Here is an 18002-nt window from a genome sequence, read left to right on the forward strand (position 1 = left end):
TCTTCATGACCCCATGGACCATAGCACGCCAGGCCCTCCTGTCTTCCACTGCCTCCCGCAGTTTGCTCAGACTCATGTTGGTAGCTTCGAGAACACTGTCCAACCATCTCATCCTCTGTTGTCCCCTTCTCCTAGTGCCCTCAATCTTTCCCAACATTAGGGTCTTTTCCAGGGAGTCTTCTCTTCTCATGAGGTGGCCAAAGTATTGGAGCCTCAGCTTCAGGATCTGTCCTTCCAGTGAGCACTCAGGACTGATTTCCTTCAGAATGGATAGGTTTGATCTTCTTGCAGTCCATGGGACTCTCAAGAGTCTCCTCCAGAACCATAATTCAAAAGCATCAATTCTTCGGCGATCAGCCTTCTTTATGGTACAGCTCTCACTTCCATACATCACTACTGGGAAAACCATAGCTTTAACTATACAGACCTTTGTCGGCAAGGCGATGTCTCTGCTTTTTAAGATGCTGTCTAGGTTTGTCATTGCTTTTCTCCCAAGAAGCAAGCGTCTTTTAATTTCGTGACTGCTGTCACCATCTGCAGTGATCATAGAACCCAAGAAGGTAAAATCTCTCACTGCCTCCATTTCTACCCCTTCTATTTGCCAGGAGGTGATGGGACCAGTGGCCATGATCTTAGTTTTTTTTTTTTTAATGTTGAGCTTCAGACCATATTTTGCGCTCTCCTCTTTCACCCTCTTTAAAAGTTTCTTTAATTCCTCCTCACTTTCTGCCATCAAGATTATGTCATCAGCATATCTGAGATTGTTGATATTTCTTCCAGCAATCTTAATTCTGGCTTGGGATTCATCCAGTCCAGCCTTTCGCATGATGAATTCTGCATATAAGTTAAATAAGCAGGGAGACAATATACAGCCTTGTTGTATAGCTTTCCCAATTTTGAACCAATAAGTTATTCCATGTCCAGTTCTAACTGTAGCTTCTTGTCCCACATAGAGATTTCTCAGGAGACAGATGAGGTGACCAGGCACTCCCATTTCTTTAAGAACTTGCCATAGTTTGCTGTGGTCGACACAGTCAAATGCTTTTGCGTAGTCAATGAAGCAGATGTTTTCCTGGAAGTCTCTAGCTTTCTCCATAATCCAGCACATGTTTGCAATTTGGTCTCTGCCCCTTCGAAATCCAGCTTGCACTTCTGGGAGTTCTTGGTCATACTGCCTAAGCCTACCTTGTAGAATTTTAAACATAACCTTGCTAGTGTGTGAAATGAGTGCAATTGTGCGGTAGTTGGAGCATTCTTTGGCACTACCTTCTTTGGGATTGGGATGTAGACTGATCTTCAATCCTCTGGCCACTGCTGAGTTTTCCAAACTTGCTGGCAGATTGAGTGTAGCACCTTAACAGCACCATCTTTTAAAATTTTAAATAGTCCAGCTGGAATATCATCACTTCCACTGGCCTTGTTATTTGCAGTGCTTTCTAAGACCCATTTGACATCACTCTCCAGGATGTCTGGCTCAAGGTCAGCGACCACAGTACCTGGAGTGTAAGAGACCTCCATATATTTCTGGTATAATTCCTCTGTGCATTCTTGCCACCTCTTCTTGATGTCTTCTGCTTCTGTTAGGTCCTTTCCACATATATATATATATATATATATATATATATATATATATATATATATATATATATATATATATATAATGTACCAATTTCGGCGTATAAGACGACCCCCAACTTTTCCAGTTAAAATATAGAGTTTGGGATATACTCGCCGTATAAGACCCGGCGTATAAGACGACCCCCGACTTTTGAGAAGATTTTCCTGGGTTAAAAAATAGTCTTATACGCAGGAATATACAGTATATGCATACATATATAAATATCTTATGACATAGGCAGTAGAAATATAAACAATACAAATATAAAAGCACATGAAACCCAGTACAAGCACACAGGGATGTAGCGTGGAGGACCTGGGGGAGGGGTCGCCCCTCTCCTTGGCTGGGCAACACCATGTGAGGATGTTGCCGAGGTAGCATTCTTGCGGGCGCAGCAGGCTCCCTCTGTGCCCCACCACCCTCAGGGCACACCCTGCACACCCAACCCAGGGGTCAGGAGCATATGCTCTGCTGCTGAAAACACAGTAACATAAAAACAGTGTCAGCACAAAAAGAGGGGTCTCTGATGTAAGGTGGAATAAATACAAACCTGATACCCCAGGCCCCAGCAAACCTGTACACAGCAACACAAACCATGATGCTGCTGCAATGCAGTTTTTATAAATTAAAAGGCCTGAAAGAATAAAAATGTGTTTGTCTGGCACCTTAAGGCATTAATCAAGATGCTATGAGAATCTTTTCCAGGGAGGGCATTATTTAAGGGTCACTGAAATGTCCCTTTCCCTGATCACCACCTTTCTCATTTCATTAGGTGCAGAAAGCAATGTGGCAGAAAGCAACTTTCAGGCAAAATAGTCACAACTCATTTAGGGCTTTAAAGGTATGGCCAACCTTTTGAGTTTAGCCTGGAAACGAATTGGAAGCCAACATAGCGTTGGCCCCTATTAATAATTTAGTTGTTATATTTTGGACCAGCAGCTGAAGTTTCTGGACAGGGTTCATAGGTCATTGAAATAATTAATGTCGGAAGGCACCAGAACATGGATAACTATCACAAGGCTATTTCTGTCAAGGTATGGGTGTATTTGATTGACCAACCTGAGCTGCTTGAAAGTGATCTAAGTCACTTAGACCTCAGTTTCAACTGACAATGCTAAATCTAGGACCATTTCCTGTCAAAGAACATCCCCCCAACAGTGTTTTTGCATTGTCTGTGCTACATCTTAGCTTATTGACCTTCATCCAGTCCACTGGTTTAGAATGCCCACTGTTTTTCCTTGATCAGATGAAAAGGAAGTGTGGAGTCGGCTGCCATCTGCATACCAATCACACCTCAGCCCACATCCCTAGTTGACTTCTGTGGTGGATTTGAAACTGTTATGTTATGTTTTTGTTTCGCAACCGACCTATTGAAGGGTTAACCCAGACTCCTGGTTAACTGACAGCAACATTCCATGGGAGGTGTGGCCTGCATGAGATTTAAATGGAAAGGGGAACAGTTATGTCAGTTGGCGGTTGAGGGTTTTCTGTGTGGGAGCTTGGGTGGTTTTGGGGAAGGTAGATTTAGAGTAGATGTAGTAGATGATAGGTATTCTGTTTATTTGATTACCAAGAACGTTACCTGTGAAATTAAGTTTGTACCAATGTTACCAGAAAGCAACCATTAAGATTCAAGCCAATAAATAACCATCTTTAAAGTGTCATACCAGTAATCGTCTATTTCATTTTCCAGCTAAGGTATCCAGGAACCCAGTTTGGTGGGGAACTCTTTTAAACTGTCAAAACTGCCTTTTAGAGGAGAGGTTAGTTTGTGGCTGAGAGTGCACCAAGAAAGGGGGGGGGGGCTAAAGGAGGAGACAGGTTCTGGATGGTAATAAAGTTACCTCAGGAAGGAGGCTAGCTTTACAGTAAGGGAGTTTCTAGTGAAGTAAAAACCCTTATCTGAGTACATATAGGAACAGTCTTACTTATAGCCCCGAGTCTATATAGGTACCTGGCCACGTTTAGGCTGGAAGAGGACTCTCTTTTATTTTTAAAACCCACAAGTGCTAGAGGGTTTAAAGAAAGGCTAGAGGGATAAGTGGGAGGTTTGATTTACCTCAGAAATCCCTGCTAGTGCTTTTAATAATTGAGAGGTCAGAGTTATAAGACGGAAAGTGAGAGGGACTTTCGTCTCAACTTCCTCTAGCAGCTTTGTGTAGATGTTAGCTAGCATGGAAGATGAAACAGAGCATTGACAAATCATATATCATAAACACCAAGGGGGGTCCAGGGTTTCCACGTATGCTTCTGAAGACAATTCATTTAAACAGAACGTATACGGGAAGCAGGGTGGTATAACTGCCATGGAGTGTTAACCATGAGATTTTAATGTTGATTTTAAAAAATTGTGCCTTTTTAAGCACCAGCTTCTGGAATTGACTACCCAGGTGAGAGCAGAACCAATGTAATGCAATACTTCCAAAGCCTAACCCAGACAACCTATTTAAGTATTAAAAACTGCTGAAAGGTTCAACAGCATCAGCAGGGGAACAGCTACCACCCACTCAAACACATTGTCTAGGAAGGTAATGTTTGCAACCAGCCAATAGTAGTTCATCATGCTTTGCAGAAATAACTCAGTGGGACCTAACACTAAAAGCTGTGGCTGACTGTGATTTGTAAATTCCAAAAACTTGGAAATTCTACAGGGAATAGTAGGCAGTGCTATTAAAAGCTCATGAAAAACATAATGAAGCCTTTATTTTTATGCGCTACCCATCATTTATCAAAACTGCTCATCCTGCCTTCCTAATAGTGTTGTGTATTACACGACTACTGAACTAGCTGATGAATGCTGATAAGCAGGAAACTGGCTCTTTGTAAATACAATATTGTTGTTTAATGATGCTGTTAATACTACTGATGGCTCTTAAAAAACAATAGCAGAAAACAAGGGAAACAAAAGAAGTGCTTTGCAGTGGTAGAGCACATTCATGTTGCTTCTTGGATCTGTTTGTCCCATGTGGGGAATTCTTACTCCTTCATTAAGATGACTAGCCAGTCAGGTGGGCTTACAAGAGGGAATGAGAGGATATCTAGGAAGCAGCTAGTACTTGCAACAGGAGTACTATTAAATATTTAAGGCATCAATCCTAGATCAACTTTCCTGGGAATATGGATGGAAGGATCTGCCAATGTTGGTTTTCTCAGTTTCTCATTTTTCAACTCATTTTTCATAAGCATTTTTTGTGTGAATTTCTCCTAATTTTCATATGATGTTTTGATTTAGTACTACCTTTCCAAGCAGATTTCCCTTATACAATTAATGTTTGTATGTTAATTTTCACCAGTATCTTATTTTTTTTAATGAAAACTGTCCCCTAATACATGCATTTTTTCGAAACATTGTTTGGTTGAAAAATTGCATTGCAAAATTCTGACAAGTGCGGATTACTGAGGATTACTGTGTTTCGGTTTGAATATTGTATTGGAAAATGCACATTCATTTTAAATCTGCTCCAAGCCAAATTTCTTCTCCATCACTAGCTGGCAGTAAGCCCCACTGAACTCCATCAGATTTACTTCTGAGTAGACATTTAGAGATGCTCAAAGACACATTCATTCATTCGTTTGTTTGTTTGTTTGTTTTTACAAACACTCCCTTTGCATAAGAGCAACAGAGCAAAAGAGCAGGAAGGCAGCAATAACCCACAGCTGGTGTTTCTCTCTTGTTCTTGGTTTTGAAAATACTCATGGGCTTCAAGGTCAATAAGGAGGAATGGACAGGTAGAAGTTCAGCCCCCTCTTACCTCTCTCATGATATGCATTTTACAGTATACACATTCTTCCCCTAAAAGAACATTTTGTGTGCTTTTTAATGCATTCTCCTCTGAAATATCCGTATTTGTTCACATTTTTTCAGTAAAAATGTGCAATCTTATGCACATTGTTTGAACTGAAACTGCATTACAAAATCCAGCTGAGAGCACCCACATTCACGTATGACTCCTGGATTGGTGAATTAGGCTGGTCTGCTTTAAAATGCTACCTCTGTCCCTACTGCAGACTGTTGAAGCTGCAGAACCAGTATGACTAATGTAGTCTGCACACTGAATGGAATAATATTGCTTGGGGGAATTGTCACATATCCTATGGCTTTTGCTATTATAAGAATGATCTGTAGTACCGTAATTCTTGAACCGTCAAAACGACAATCAATGGATGGCTTATCAAAAAGCCTCCGATGAACATCCCCTTGAGCAACATTCAACAGGAATCTTTGATCCTGCTCAGATCCAAGTCCTCAGAGGAACACCCTTTCTTGACATATTATCCCAACACATACACACTTATGGGATCACTTCAAGTGCCACATATATGAGATTACCAAATATTATGTTGGATTAAGGGTGTTTTCAGAAATCCCTGATCAGCCTTCAGCGTCAGCTATCTAGGATGAGTGTATGGAGTTTAAAAGCAATAGCTGCAGCATGGAGCAATTTTGTGACAGGGTGACAGATAAGTGGTTGCAGTTCCTGTGTGTGTGTGTGTGTGTGTGTGTGTGTGTGTGTGTGTGTGTGTATGTGTGTAAACAAGTAAAGCCCACCCAGCCATTCCTATATAGGCTTCCTCATTCCTTAATGCTCCCTGCCTTAACTCAAAAGTTCCTGTATTTAGAACATCAGCTTGGTGACATATGAAAGCCCAGAGTGGGATTCCAAAGGACATGTGCCTGCAGGTAAAGCTAAAGAGAAGTAATAAAAACAATACAAAAATTTATGTGCATGCTCATGTACCATAGTCCCACTGCTACATGTTTGTTTCCCTTATAGAGCATCCAGTGGAGATCACAGATCTAATGAATGGGGGTTTCTGTGACATCCGGACGTCCGACTGTAGCAGAATCCACGTGTTTGGACACAACTTCAGAGATTCTTCTGATCTTCATTGTGAGGTCACCCAGTTGACTGTAAGCAATATGGGAACACAGATAGGTGAAAAGGGCTATTTTGTCAGGAACCTTTACGTATTCTCTGGGTCTATAATTTATTGAGCACAGACAGCAATGTTTGCCACAGTATTCAGTGGCAAAAAACATCTCATTGAGAGATAGTAGCATGTCCATAGTACATTTCCGAAAATAAACCCACATATGCATGCACAAGCTTACCACTGGCTTTTTCCCACAGTTCTATAATGCTATACTGCAGTGTGAAAGGAATATTAGACGTCAGGGCAGAAGTACTACAAATATCATCAATAAAATGCATGCAACAAACCCCATGTCTGAAGCAGCCTGAGTCTAAGTCAGCATGACACTAATACTGTGGAGCTGGCGAGATAACATGAACATCTCAGCTGGTCCTATTTCTTGTTTACTGGCCTACATCTAGTGGTTTGATTCTCTTAGTCTATTTATATGTGTATATTGCCTGTTATTATTGGGACTGGAAGTGATAAGTTTTCTTTCTGGCATGTACATTTTATACAATTGGTGTCACATCACCTCAAGATTGGTCCGTAAGTGAATGAAAACCAAGCAATCTCTTCCATTTCTCTGTGAGCTTTTATCCCAGTTTTACCCTAGTTCACTGATGCTTGAAATCACAGTATTATTATTTCTCAATTTGGTGCATCTGGAATCTATACGCTTGGTTGTATTTCTAAATGCAGTTGAATTTTAAGTATCATAGCTAACTATCCGAGCTTCCAGATACACAGCTGTAGTCTACAACTGAATGGTGGACTATTAAGATTATTATTCTACATCTTAATCGTGTAATATGATAGCGTTATAAGGCTGCATATAAAGGAATGTATGGTTAAGAAGTATTTGGATGAGAGAGGATCTCCATCAGAGCGTTTCAAAATTGGATTCATTACTGTCAGAGGGCCTGGTATGGCTACTCTAGAGTAACGACTCCAGCATGGTCTTTTAAGGTTTTTATTAAGTGCTGATTATTTACAGTGTTCAGAGCAGTAAAAATGCATCCTTAAGGTGAGGTGTCTGAACTCCCGAATGGCGATTGGCGCGTTTTCTTCCAGCACCACAGCTTTGGCAGACCCAACCTCTTCCCCCTACGTTTGCGTCGCAATTCGGGAGTTGGGGGAATTGGCCTCCCCCCTGTGCGTCCTACTTCCTGTCCCACCTGCGGCCTGGGCTCCACAACCTTGCCTGAGCCTCGGACACCACTTCCTGACTCTCCGCTGGAGGCAGAGCTCTCCTTACTCTCTCCCGCGCTTGGGGATGGGCTGGAACTTAAGATGGGAGGGACTTCCCTGTATCCCTCGTCCCTCACATCCATCCCCCTCCCAGGCTCCTCTCCCCCCCTTCCTAGTGGCTCTCCGCTTGCTGGGGACGAGTGAAACCCCAAGAAGTCTGTGGCATCCGAGCCTGTGGGTGTAAAAATTTCCCCCCAATCCTGCGATCTTTCTCCTTCCCCCTGAGAAGACGGGAATCCCAAGAAGTCAGTGGCGTCAGAGCTGGTGGGAGTAAAAATGTTCTGCCAGTCCTCTCCTGCCTCTGACGTCGTTGACCTCGGTGAAACCCACACCTCTTCTTCCGTGTCCTCAAATTCCGCTTCCCATCTCCATGGAGAGCTGCTGCCTGCTATCCCTTCCTCCTGCCCCTCCCCCTCTCCCTCCCTTTCCATGTGCCAGGGCTTGGGCCTGTGGGGGAACAGGGCGTGGAACTCTTCCACTAAAAATTCCTCAGGTACTTCTGTGGCCGGTATCCACTCATTGTGGGACGGCGGAGTGTCCTCCCATGCTATCAGGTACTCCAGTCCTCTCACCCCTCTCCTTGAGTCTAAAATCTCAGTTGCCTCATTGAGCTGTCGGGCGTCTCCCGTCTCCCCCCCTCCTTCTGGAGGCTGATCGCTGTCCCTGAACCTGGTACTTTCCCTGTACGGCGACAGCAGCGATCTATGAAACACTGGGTGCACTCTCATGTCCTCCGGCAGTGCTAGCCTGAAGGCTACCGGGTTGACCTGTTGCGTGACCGTGAAGGGGCCCAGCCTCCTGGGTGCTAACTTCTTGCATCGCCCCCTGGTGGGAAGACCTTCCGAGGATAACCAAACCTTGTCCCCCACCCTGATGACCTCTCCCGGTCGCCTGTGGCGATCTGCCCCCTTCTTGTACGCTTCCTTGGCCCTCTCCAAGTGTTCTCTGAGCTGCTGGTGCACCGTCTCCAGGTCCTCTGCCCAATCCTCTGCCTGTGGGCCCTCTTCCTCCTCCTCCCCCTCCCTCTCCGGGAAAGATCTGAGGTCGCGCCCGTAGTTGGCCTTAAAGGGCGACACCCCTGTGGAGACGTGCACCGCATTGTTGTAGGCAAATTCTGCCAGTGGCAGGCGATCCACCCAGTCCGTTTGCCTCTGGCTGACGTAACATCTCAGGTACTGCTGCAGAATGGCGTTGACCCGCTCCGCCTGTCCGTTGGTTTGCGGGTGCCTAGCCATCGACAAGCTGACCTCCACCTGCAGGAGGTTCATGAGCCGCCGCCAGAACCTGGAAACAAATTGGCGGCCACGATCCGAAATAACCCTTAAAGGCAATCCATGCAGTCTGAATACGTGGTCAACAAACAGTTTGGCCGTCTCTTCTGCCGAGACCGCCCTGGCACACGGTATAAAATGGCACATTTTGGACATGAGGTCCACCACCACCAACACTGCGGTCTTGCCCCTGGACGACGGCAGGTCTGTGATGAAGTCCATGGACACTACTTCCCACGGCCTGTGCGGTGTGGCTAAGGGCTCCAGCAAACCAGCTGGTGGCGCTCTGACCACCTTTGCCCGCTGGCAGGTGTCACATCCCCTTACATAATCCCGAACATCCTCCCGCACCCCTGGCCACCAGAAGTGTCTCATGACTAGGTGAGTCGTTTTGTCCCTTCCAAAATGACCCGCCGTTGGGTTGTCGTGCATCTGCTTGAGGGCCTTACCTCTCAGCTGTTTGGTTGGCAGGTACAGGGCTCCCTTGTAAAAAAGCAAACCCCTCCTTTCCTCAAAGTCTTTGGCCTGCTCCCCCCCCTCTCAGTTCTCTGAAGATGCGGGTGGCAAATTCATCAGCTGCTGTCAGTGCTGTGAGTTCTGCCACGCTCACCACTGTTGCTCCGCAGGACCATGCTGATGGGGGGAAAATATGCCTGGGTGCCGGTGGCAACTCCTCCTCCATGTACTCTGGCTTGCGGGAGAGGGCATCCGCCCTGACATTCTGCTCTCCCGGGATGTAGTGGATGGAGAAGTTGAAGTTCGAGAAGAACTCTGCCCACCGTATCTACCGCTGGTTGAGCACTCTGGCAGTTCTCCAGAACTCCAGGTTCTTGTGGTCTGTACACACCTGGATGGGGTGCTTGGCGCCCACCAGGAAGTGTCGCCAGTGCTGGAACGCAGCGTGGATCGCGAGAAGTTCCCTGTCAAACACTGTGTAGTTGCGTTCCGGCTGGGTCAGCTTCCTGGAGAAGAAGGCACAGGGTCTCCACTCTCTGTTGGCGTCCAGTTGCAACAGAATCGCTCCCAGAGCCTTGTCCGAAGCATCTGTCTCCAGGCGTAGGGGCGCATCCTGCACCACGTGGAACAGGTGCTGGTCTGAAGCGAATACCCTCTTGAGGCTTTCGAACGCTGCTTGCGCCTCTGGTGTCCACCGGAACTTCTGCTTGCCTCTCAGGCAGTCGGTGATAGGAGCCGTGACGCGAGAGAAGTTCTTGATGAACTTCCTGTAGAAGTTCGCGAAGCCTAGTAGGCGTTGGGCAGCTTTGCGCGTCCTGGGGCTGTGCCAGTCCAGGATGGCCTGCACCTTGTCCTTGTCCATCGCCAGCCCCTTGTCTGACAGCTTGTAGCCTAGGAAGTCCACTTCTTTGGTGTGAAACTTGCACTTCTCCAGCTTCACATACAGGTGGTTGTCCTTCAGGCGCTGCAACACCTCCCTGACATCCTTCACATGCTGCACTGGGTCATTGGAGTAGATAAGGATGTCATCCAGAAAGACCAAGCAGTTCTTGAAGAGGAGGGACCCCAGGACGTGGTGCATGAAGGCCTGGAAGCATGCTGAGCCCCCTTGCAACCCGAAGGGCATCACCAGATATTCAAAAGAGCCCAGAGGCGTGAACATCGTGGTTTTCCATTCATCACCCTCCCGGATCCTAATCAAGTTGTACGCCCCTCTTAGGTCGAGCTTGGTGAAGATCTTGCCCCTGCGTGCCGCTGTCAGGAGATCATCCACTCTGGGCATGGGGAAAGCCATTGGCTCTGTCACCGAATTCAGCCGTCTAAAATCCACCACCAGACGGCGCTGTTGCGTGTCTTTCTTGTCCACCCAGAAGACCGGGCTGCCCCCTGCTGCCTTGCTTTCTCTGATGAACCCCCGCTTGAGGTTCTTGTCGATGAAAGTGCGCAGATCCTCCAGTTCCTGATCTGACATGGCGTACAGCTTGGCTGGGGGTATAGTTGCCCCTGGCACCAGGTTGATCTGGCAGTCAAAAGGCCTGTGTGGGGGTAGGTGGTCGGACTCCGCTTCGCTGAAGACCTCCTGCAGGTCCCAGTACGGCTTGGGTATTGCCTCACCCCCCTTGACGTGCATGGTGGCCACCGTGGCTATTGGAGGCCCCTCCCCTGGTTGGTGCTGCATGCAATGTTCCAGACAAAAGTCCGATCCAAAAGTGATGCATCTCTGGTGCCAACTTATGGAGGGGTCGTGGCGCGTCAGCCAGCTCATGCCCAAGACGATGGGGGGGTCTGAGATGGTTGTGACGTTGAAAGCCAGTGTCTCTGAGTGCCTTCCCACCGTCATTCTCATGGGGGGGGGTTTGATGCGTGATGGCCCCTCCCAGCAGCTCTCTGCCGTCAATGGTGGCCACGTGCAGGGGAAAATCCAGCTGCAGAAGTTGGATCTGGTGCTCTTCCGCAAAGTTTCTCGAGAAGAAGTTGGCTGAGGCACCACTGTCAATTAAGGCGAGGACTGTCAGGGGATAGCCATTTGGGAGCGTGAGCGTGACTTCTAGAACCACTCCTGCTCTGGGAGGGGTGGGCTGGCTGTGCTCCTCTCTGTGCGGGTGGGCGGGCGGGGGCTGTTGTCTGCTGACTGTGCCTGGCCGCTCCCCCTTGTCTCCTGCAGCCAGGCTGTCTCGTTTCCCTGCTGTGGTGCTGCGTCAGCTGGGGAAGGTACAACCGTTCCCGCCTTTCCTTGCCACTCTCTGCGATGAGGGCAGTCTCTGACGCGATGCCTGGGGGAGTTGCAGAGAAAGCAATTCCCGCCTCTTCCCTCCTTGCGTCTTGGCGCCGCCGGGGTTTGAAAAGCCCGCGCGCGCGCTCCTCCGATCTCCATCGGTTCCGGCTCTGGGCTTGGCCTGGGCGGGTGTGGGGGCGGGCCCTGGGGTGGGGTTTGGTGATGTGGTCTGTCCTGGGAGCGTGGGAACCAAGGTTTTGCTGCGCGCGTCGCTTGTTTGTCATTCCATCTGGATTCCTGTCTCACCCCCACCGCTAGCGCCGCTTTGCTTAACTCATCCATAGTTCGCGGTTTGGGACCTCTTGCCAGCTCATCCTTAACGTCTGCGTGCAAACCCATGTAGAAGGCTGATTTCACTGGCTCACTTTGCAGATCCCACCCCAGTTTGTGCACCAGCATGGTGAATCTCGCCCAGTAGTCCCTAACTGTCGATTTTCCTTGTGTTAAGTTATGAAGCTCCTCTTTAGTGGCCTCCATTTCACTGTCACTAGCGTACATTATTTTTAAAGCTTCTAGAAATAATTTTGCGTTCTTCATGCAAGGATTTTTTTGCGCGATGAGCGGTCTTACCCATTCTCGGGCGGCCCCCGTCAAATGCTCTATGATAAAGGAGACTCTGTGCGCGTCATCTGGGAATTCTGCTGCATGCAATTCCAGCGCATAATTTATTTCTGTCTCGAATCCTAGGTACTCCCTAGGGTCGCCGCTAAACTTGGTGACTAGGCTCTGTCCCCTTCTCACTTGGACTAGCTGCGGCTGGGGCACCCCCCCACCTCTAGCGGCTTTCTCCTCTTCCAACTTCTTCTGTAGGTCCAAAACCATCACCCTTAGCTGTTTCTCAGTCTCCTCTTTTGTCCTCACCTGGTCCACCAGCTTGTTCAGCTCCTCCTGCGCCCCTCGCGCTTCCTCCTGAGCGGCATGCAATTGCTGCTGTGCGTGCGCTGTGAGGTTCTGCAGCTCCTGCTTCGCTGCTTCGGCCTCCAGCCTCCAATGCTCAGCCTCTTGAGCGCTCATCGCTGCACTCCAAAGTAGCCAAAAAAAGATTCGGGAGTTGCTGTCAGAGGGCCTGGTATGGCTACTCTAGAGTAACGACTCCAGCATGGTCTTTTAAGGTTTTTATTAAGTGCTGATTATTTACAGTGTTCAGAGCAGTAAAAATGCATCCTTAAGGTGAGGTGTCTGAACTCCCGAATGGCGATTGGCGCGTTTTCTTCCAGCACCACAGCTTTGGCAGACCCAACCTCTTCCCCCTACGTTTGCGTCGCAATTCGGGAGTTGGGGGAATTGGCCTCCCCCCTGTGCGTCCTACTTCCTGTCCCACCTGCGGCCTGGGCTCCACAACCTTGCCTGAGCCTCGGACACCACTTCCTGACTCTCCGCTGGAGGCAGAGCTCTCCTTACTCTCTCCCGCGCTTGGGGATGGGCTGGAACTTAAGATGGGAGGGACTTCCCTGTATCCCTCGTCCCTCACAATTACAAAAAGTCTTTCCCAGTGAAGCAGAAAGATACAGAACTTTCTGAAATTGTTTGTAGAAAGTAGACTTCTATGTGGCAGGATGTATCCTACAATCCTAGAGATCCACATAGAATATTTATGTACAAATAGACTGTGTCATGAGGCATAAGTTTCATGAAGGGCATGTCTAGATCCCATGCATTTGAAATACAGAATCGCACGAATACTACCAAATTCAGCATCAGTCAGGAACACTGCTGATAGGATGACACAATCAGTTTGTCCCACAAATTACATTCCTTCAAATGTTGTTACATGAAGTTGCTCCAGCTATGGGAATGTGGGCATGGCACTTGCCACAGAAGATAGGATTCAGGTATTGAAATAATATTTCCAGTTTTGACATAGGGAAGTTTTTAATGTTTGATGTTTTATTGTGTTTTTAATATTCTGTTGGGAGCTGCCCAGAGTGGCTGGGGAAAACCTAGCCAGATGGGTGTGGTTTTTTTAAAAAATATTATTATTATTATTATTATTAATTATTATTATACTGCCATCAGCCAAGATAACTGAGCTGCGAAGGTCTGATCCACCCATTTTAAAATCCAGTTCCCAATACCATGAGGACCTCAGGGAAAAACCTGAAAATATAATCCTGAGACTTCAAATATTACAGTTGTTTTCCTGCCCCCCCTTAAATGCAACCCCCCCTTGAAGATTTGACATTGTACATTTAGGTTTTGAAGCTTTTGTCATTAAATTCTGAAGAGCACCATTTCTAAAGTCACTGACAGAATAGTGCAATCAGCAGGGTGTTTGCAAAGACAGATCTAGGGGAGCGTGATCGGTTCAGTCACACCAAGTAGGAGATTCATCATTGCTCATCAACTGGTGGGGTGGTAATAATAATAATAATAATAATAATAATAATAATAATAATAATAATAATAATATTCTACCCCGCCCATCTAGCTGGGTTTCCCCAGCCACTCTGGGCGGCTTTCAGCAGAACATTAAAAACAGAATAAAACTTCAAACATTAAAAACTTCCCTAAGCAGGGCTATCTTCAGATGTCTTCTAAAACTTGGATAGTTTTTTATTTCCTTGACATCTGGTGGGAGGGTGTTTCACAGGGTGGGTGCCACTACTGAGAGGGCCCTCTGCCTGGTTCCCCATAATCTTGCAGTGAGGGAACCGCCAGAAGGCCCTCAGCGCTGGACCTCAGTGGGGGTGGAGACTCTCCTTCAGGTGTACTGAGCTGAGGCCGTTTAGGGCTTTAAAGGTCAGCACCAACACTTTGAATTGTGCTTGGAAATGTACTGGGAGCCAATGTAGGTCTTTCAGGACCGGTGTTATATGGTCTTGGCAATAAAGTTTGCAAAATTGGTATATTCTCTGAAGCATTATAGTACAGTCATACCTCGGTTTAAGTACGCCTCAGTTTGAGTACTTTCAGTTTAAGTACTCCGTGGACCCGTCTGGAATGGATTAATCCACTTTCCATTACTTTCAATAGGAAAGTTCGCTTCAGGTTAAGTACGCTTCAGGTTAAGTACAGATTTCCGGAACCAATTGTGTACTTAAACTGAGGTACTACTGTATCTGTTGGACTATACACCCTGTCCTATTGTGCTTATACCAATCAGATTTGAACATATGGAATTCCTTTGTTTTCCTTGGGGTTTCTATTGTGTCTGTTGTGTTAATCCACAGCAGCACATCTGATCAAAATCTTCCATAAAGAAAGTTTTATATATCCATGTAGATCACTTGAAATCTACAGTAAGTACATGTAGACTTCAATAAGTCACGTACATCTTACTGCTCTGTTTCCTGCAGTATCACAATGGTGAATGGGTATCCAGAGAACATGAAAGCACCAAAGCAACGTTTCTGAATCTGACAACGGTGGACTGTCAGATCCCACCTCTGAACAATACAGGAGCTGGAGCTGTTCGTTTCATGATGGATGCTGAGCCTTATGCAAGATGGCAAGTGAAAGTAGGAATTTCTTGTGCTACTAGCAAAACAATTTCAAAAGACATTTCTCAAGCAGTGTGATGATAAAATGGGAGATTACTGATTTCTTTCTGCTAATCACTGTGAATAGGAGTGCACACGAGAGCAAGGGATCTTTAGTATTGCCTCATAATAAATAAGAAAACAAAGAAATAGCAGAAATTACAGGCGTTGTGGGCATTTTAATAAGTAGTCTTAAGGTGCAAATTACAATCACTGTTCCTAGTAATCACCCTGAGCTGATCTAGTGGGTGAATCAATTCTTAATCATCTGCATTTCATTTCGAGAGACACGGTTGAAATTCTTGATTAGGTCACAAGTGCAAAATGACTTCAGCTTCATACTTCTGCCTGTTGGGCCCTCTCTGGCTCACATCCTCCATGTTGAAATTGTTGTACAGGGCAGCCCTACTCAAAGAGATGGCAGAGAATGATGCCAAATACTTGGGGATCTTCAATTTTACTATAGCTGTGCGCAAGTGGCTTTTCTGTGAGCTGCTTCTGCACGGGTGTGGTAATATTTGTGTGGCCCAGCCACATGGATGTAAGCCAAACTTACCATCCTTTCCCACAGGATTGACATGTGTGCATGTGGCACACCGAGAAGGCATTTCAGCTTGCTGATTCAGTGGTTGGAACCTACCCCGGTCAAGAACACTCCAGACCCTGAGATCTGTGTAGCCTCTGGTGTCATGGGGGGTGGTCTTCAGTGATGTTATTAAGCACAACACACTAAGTATTAACCACACAGTTGCAGAGAGCATGTCATTCAAATAGAAAAACACAAAGTCTAATAAACGAGCGAACATGTCACCAATTGGAAATTAAGACAGAAAACCTAGCTAAAAGGGTTGTTGTGATGCTAGCTGTGAACTGCTATTGTGAACAGCCAGATACCACCGTGGACAACGGTGCCACAAGGGCAGGACTTTCAGGTCCCCAAATGTAGAAGTGCTGCCTTATTTGTTTATTTCCTTACTTGTTTCATAAAATTTATGCACCACTCGATTCACCATAAAGCAGTCTAACCAAATGATAAAACAATAAAATCAAGGGGGGGAAATCACAATCATACTTTAAAACATTGAAATACCAAAACATATTATAGTTACCTCAACTTTCTAAGCATCTGGGTATGAATGTTTTTAGCAGGCGCTGTGCAATTCATCTCAATAGGCAAGGAGTTCCAAAGTGCTTCTGCTGCCACACTAAACAATTGAGTTCTTACAAATGTGTAACAGGTATTATGCGGCTCCTGCAGTAGTGCCAATTCCACCTTTTAAAGTGGGGCAAAGTAAAGTAATATGAAGTGAAGTAAGACATAAGACATATTGTACTCTAAAGAGAGCCCCATCACACACCCACACACCCACACCCAAAATAGACCTATTACCAAAGTTCATCACTGCTAGACCTCAACATATTTGTTTCACAATTTTCTAGACAGGCAGCCAAGAAGATGCCTAATACTCTACCCTTGCTGCTGTATAGGAGACTTTGATCTGCCCGTGCTCCTCCATTGCACAACAGAATAGTTTGGATGATTTATGTACATTTTATTTTTTTATTTTTTTGCAGTAGCTTATTAACTTTTGAGGAGGAGATCAATGTTTATTTTTGTTTTAACCAAAGCACAGCAAGCAAATGAATGGGGTTTATTTGAATATCTTATTAGAGGCTGCTAAAGTCCTAATCATTATTAATGTTCATCTGTTTGATCATTAGTGCTGTGCTGAGAAAATGAACATCTTGAGGGCTTTAGTAAAGGAAAGAAATTAAGGTTAAAATTGCATTAAGAGTGATCAGTTTATACAGATGAGGTAGTGCTTTTGCCTGCAAAATGGCAGGATGCTAAACTAATCCTTCTTTCCGCCTCAGAGCTTGATTCGCTTAGGCCTAGAATCCATTTTCAGCACCGGGAGTTTGTATCTGTCGTATCATCTCCTACACTAACATTATCTGGGACCTTTATTTCTATATATGCTAGCTCATGCGAAGACTGGGTCTGATTGAGTGCAGAGTACATTGACCCACCCCATCAAATAGCTACATCCAGTCCCAAATAGAAGCATGGCTTTCCATTTCAGATTTGAGCTGCAGACCACACACTTTGCAGATTAAACCCTAGCTAGAGACCCTTGAAATAGTTTTCCTGCCTTATTAAGATTGTCTATGAAGAATGTGGCTAGGGAGCCCCCTCTTCTAAATCAAAAACTGAGAGAATTGAGTTCATTCTTTAAATTATGTTAAGTTATGCTAATTCAGTCTCATATTCTCTGAATAGATTTTAAACTTACTTCCCGCCTTTGAATTGCAAATGCTAGGCACTGCTATATCCTCACATACCTCGGTACCACCTGTTCACACCTGAGTGGAGCAGGTAGTATATTATCAGTTTAAAATAATATAATGTTTTTGGGACAGTTCACTTAATGCTGATTTTTTTTGGCGTGTCCCATTCTCTGTTCACCAGGAAATATCAGTTGTGTGTGTTTAGCTTTACATGAGTTTATTTCTGTTGTTTGTGATTTTTGCCTCTCCTTTTTTCTTCTCACTCTTTTCTGCACCTCAGAATGATGTCTTCCATCTGTTCAATGCTGTGGCTGTTGTTACCCGCTAGACCTACTAGGGTGTCTAGGAGGTGATGGGTGCATGTCCAGTGGAGACACCAGGGTGTGGCCAAACTCTTATGGGTTTCTCCCCATCTCTTACTCTCTTGTAAAGATACTGTGAAGAATTGC

The 18002-nt window shown here is 45.8% G+C and overlaps 1 protein-coding gene across 1 annotated transcript in view; it reads left to right on the forward strand.

Moving 5' to 3' along the window:
* The window catches only part of LOC118083125 (von Willebrand factor D and EGF domain-containing protein-like), a 197977-nt gene that overhangs the window by 96180 nt on the left and 83795 nt on the right, over positions 1-18002 (forward strand). The window contains exons 13-14 of the mRNA XM_088661848.1: positions 6394-6530; positions 15082-15243. Coding sequence (XP_088517974.1) covers positions 6394-6530; positions 15082-15243 — 299 coding nt within the window. The remainder of the gene's footprint in view (positions 1-6393; positions 6531-15081; positions 15244-18002) is intronic.

The sequence above is a fragment of the Zootoca vivipara genome, chromosome 1 (genome assembly GCF_965207765.1).
Source record: "Zootoca vivipara chromosome 1, rZooViv2.hap1.1, whole genome shotgun sequence".
Lineage (NCBI taxonomy): Eukaryota > Metazoa > Chordata > Lepidosauria > Squamata > Lacertidae > Zootoca > Zootoca vivipara.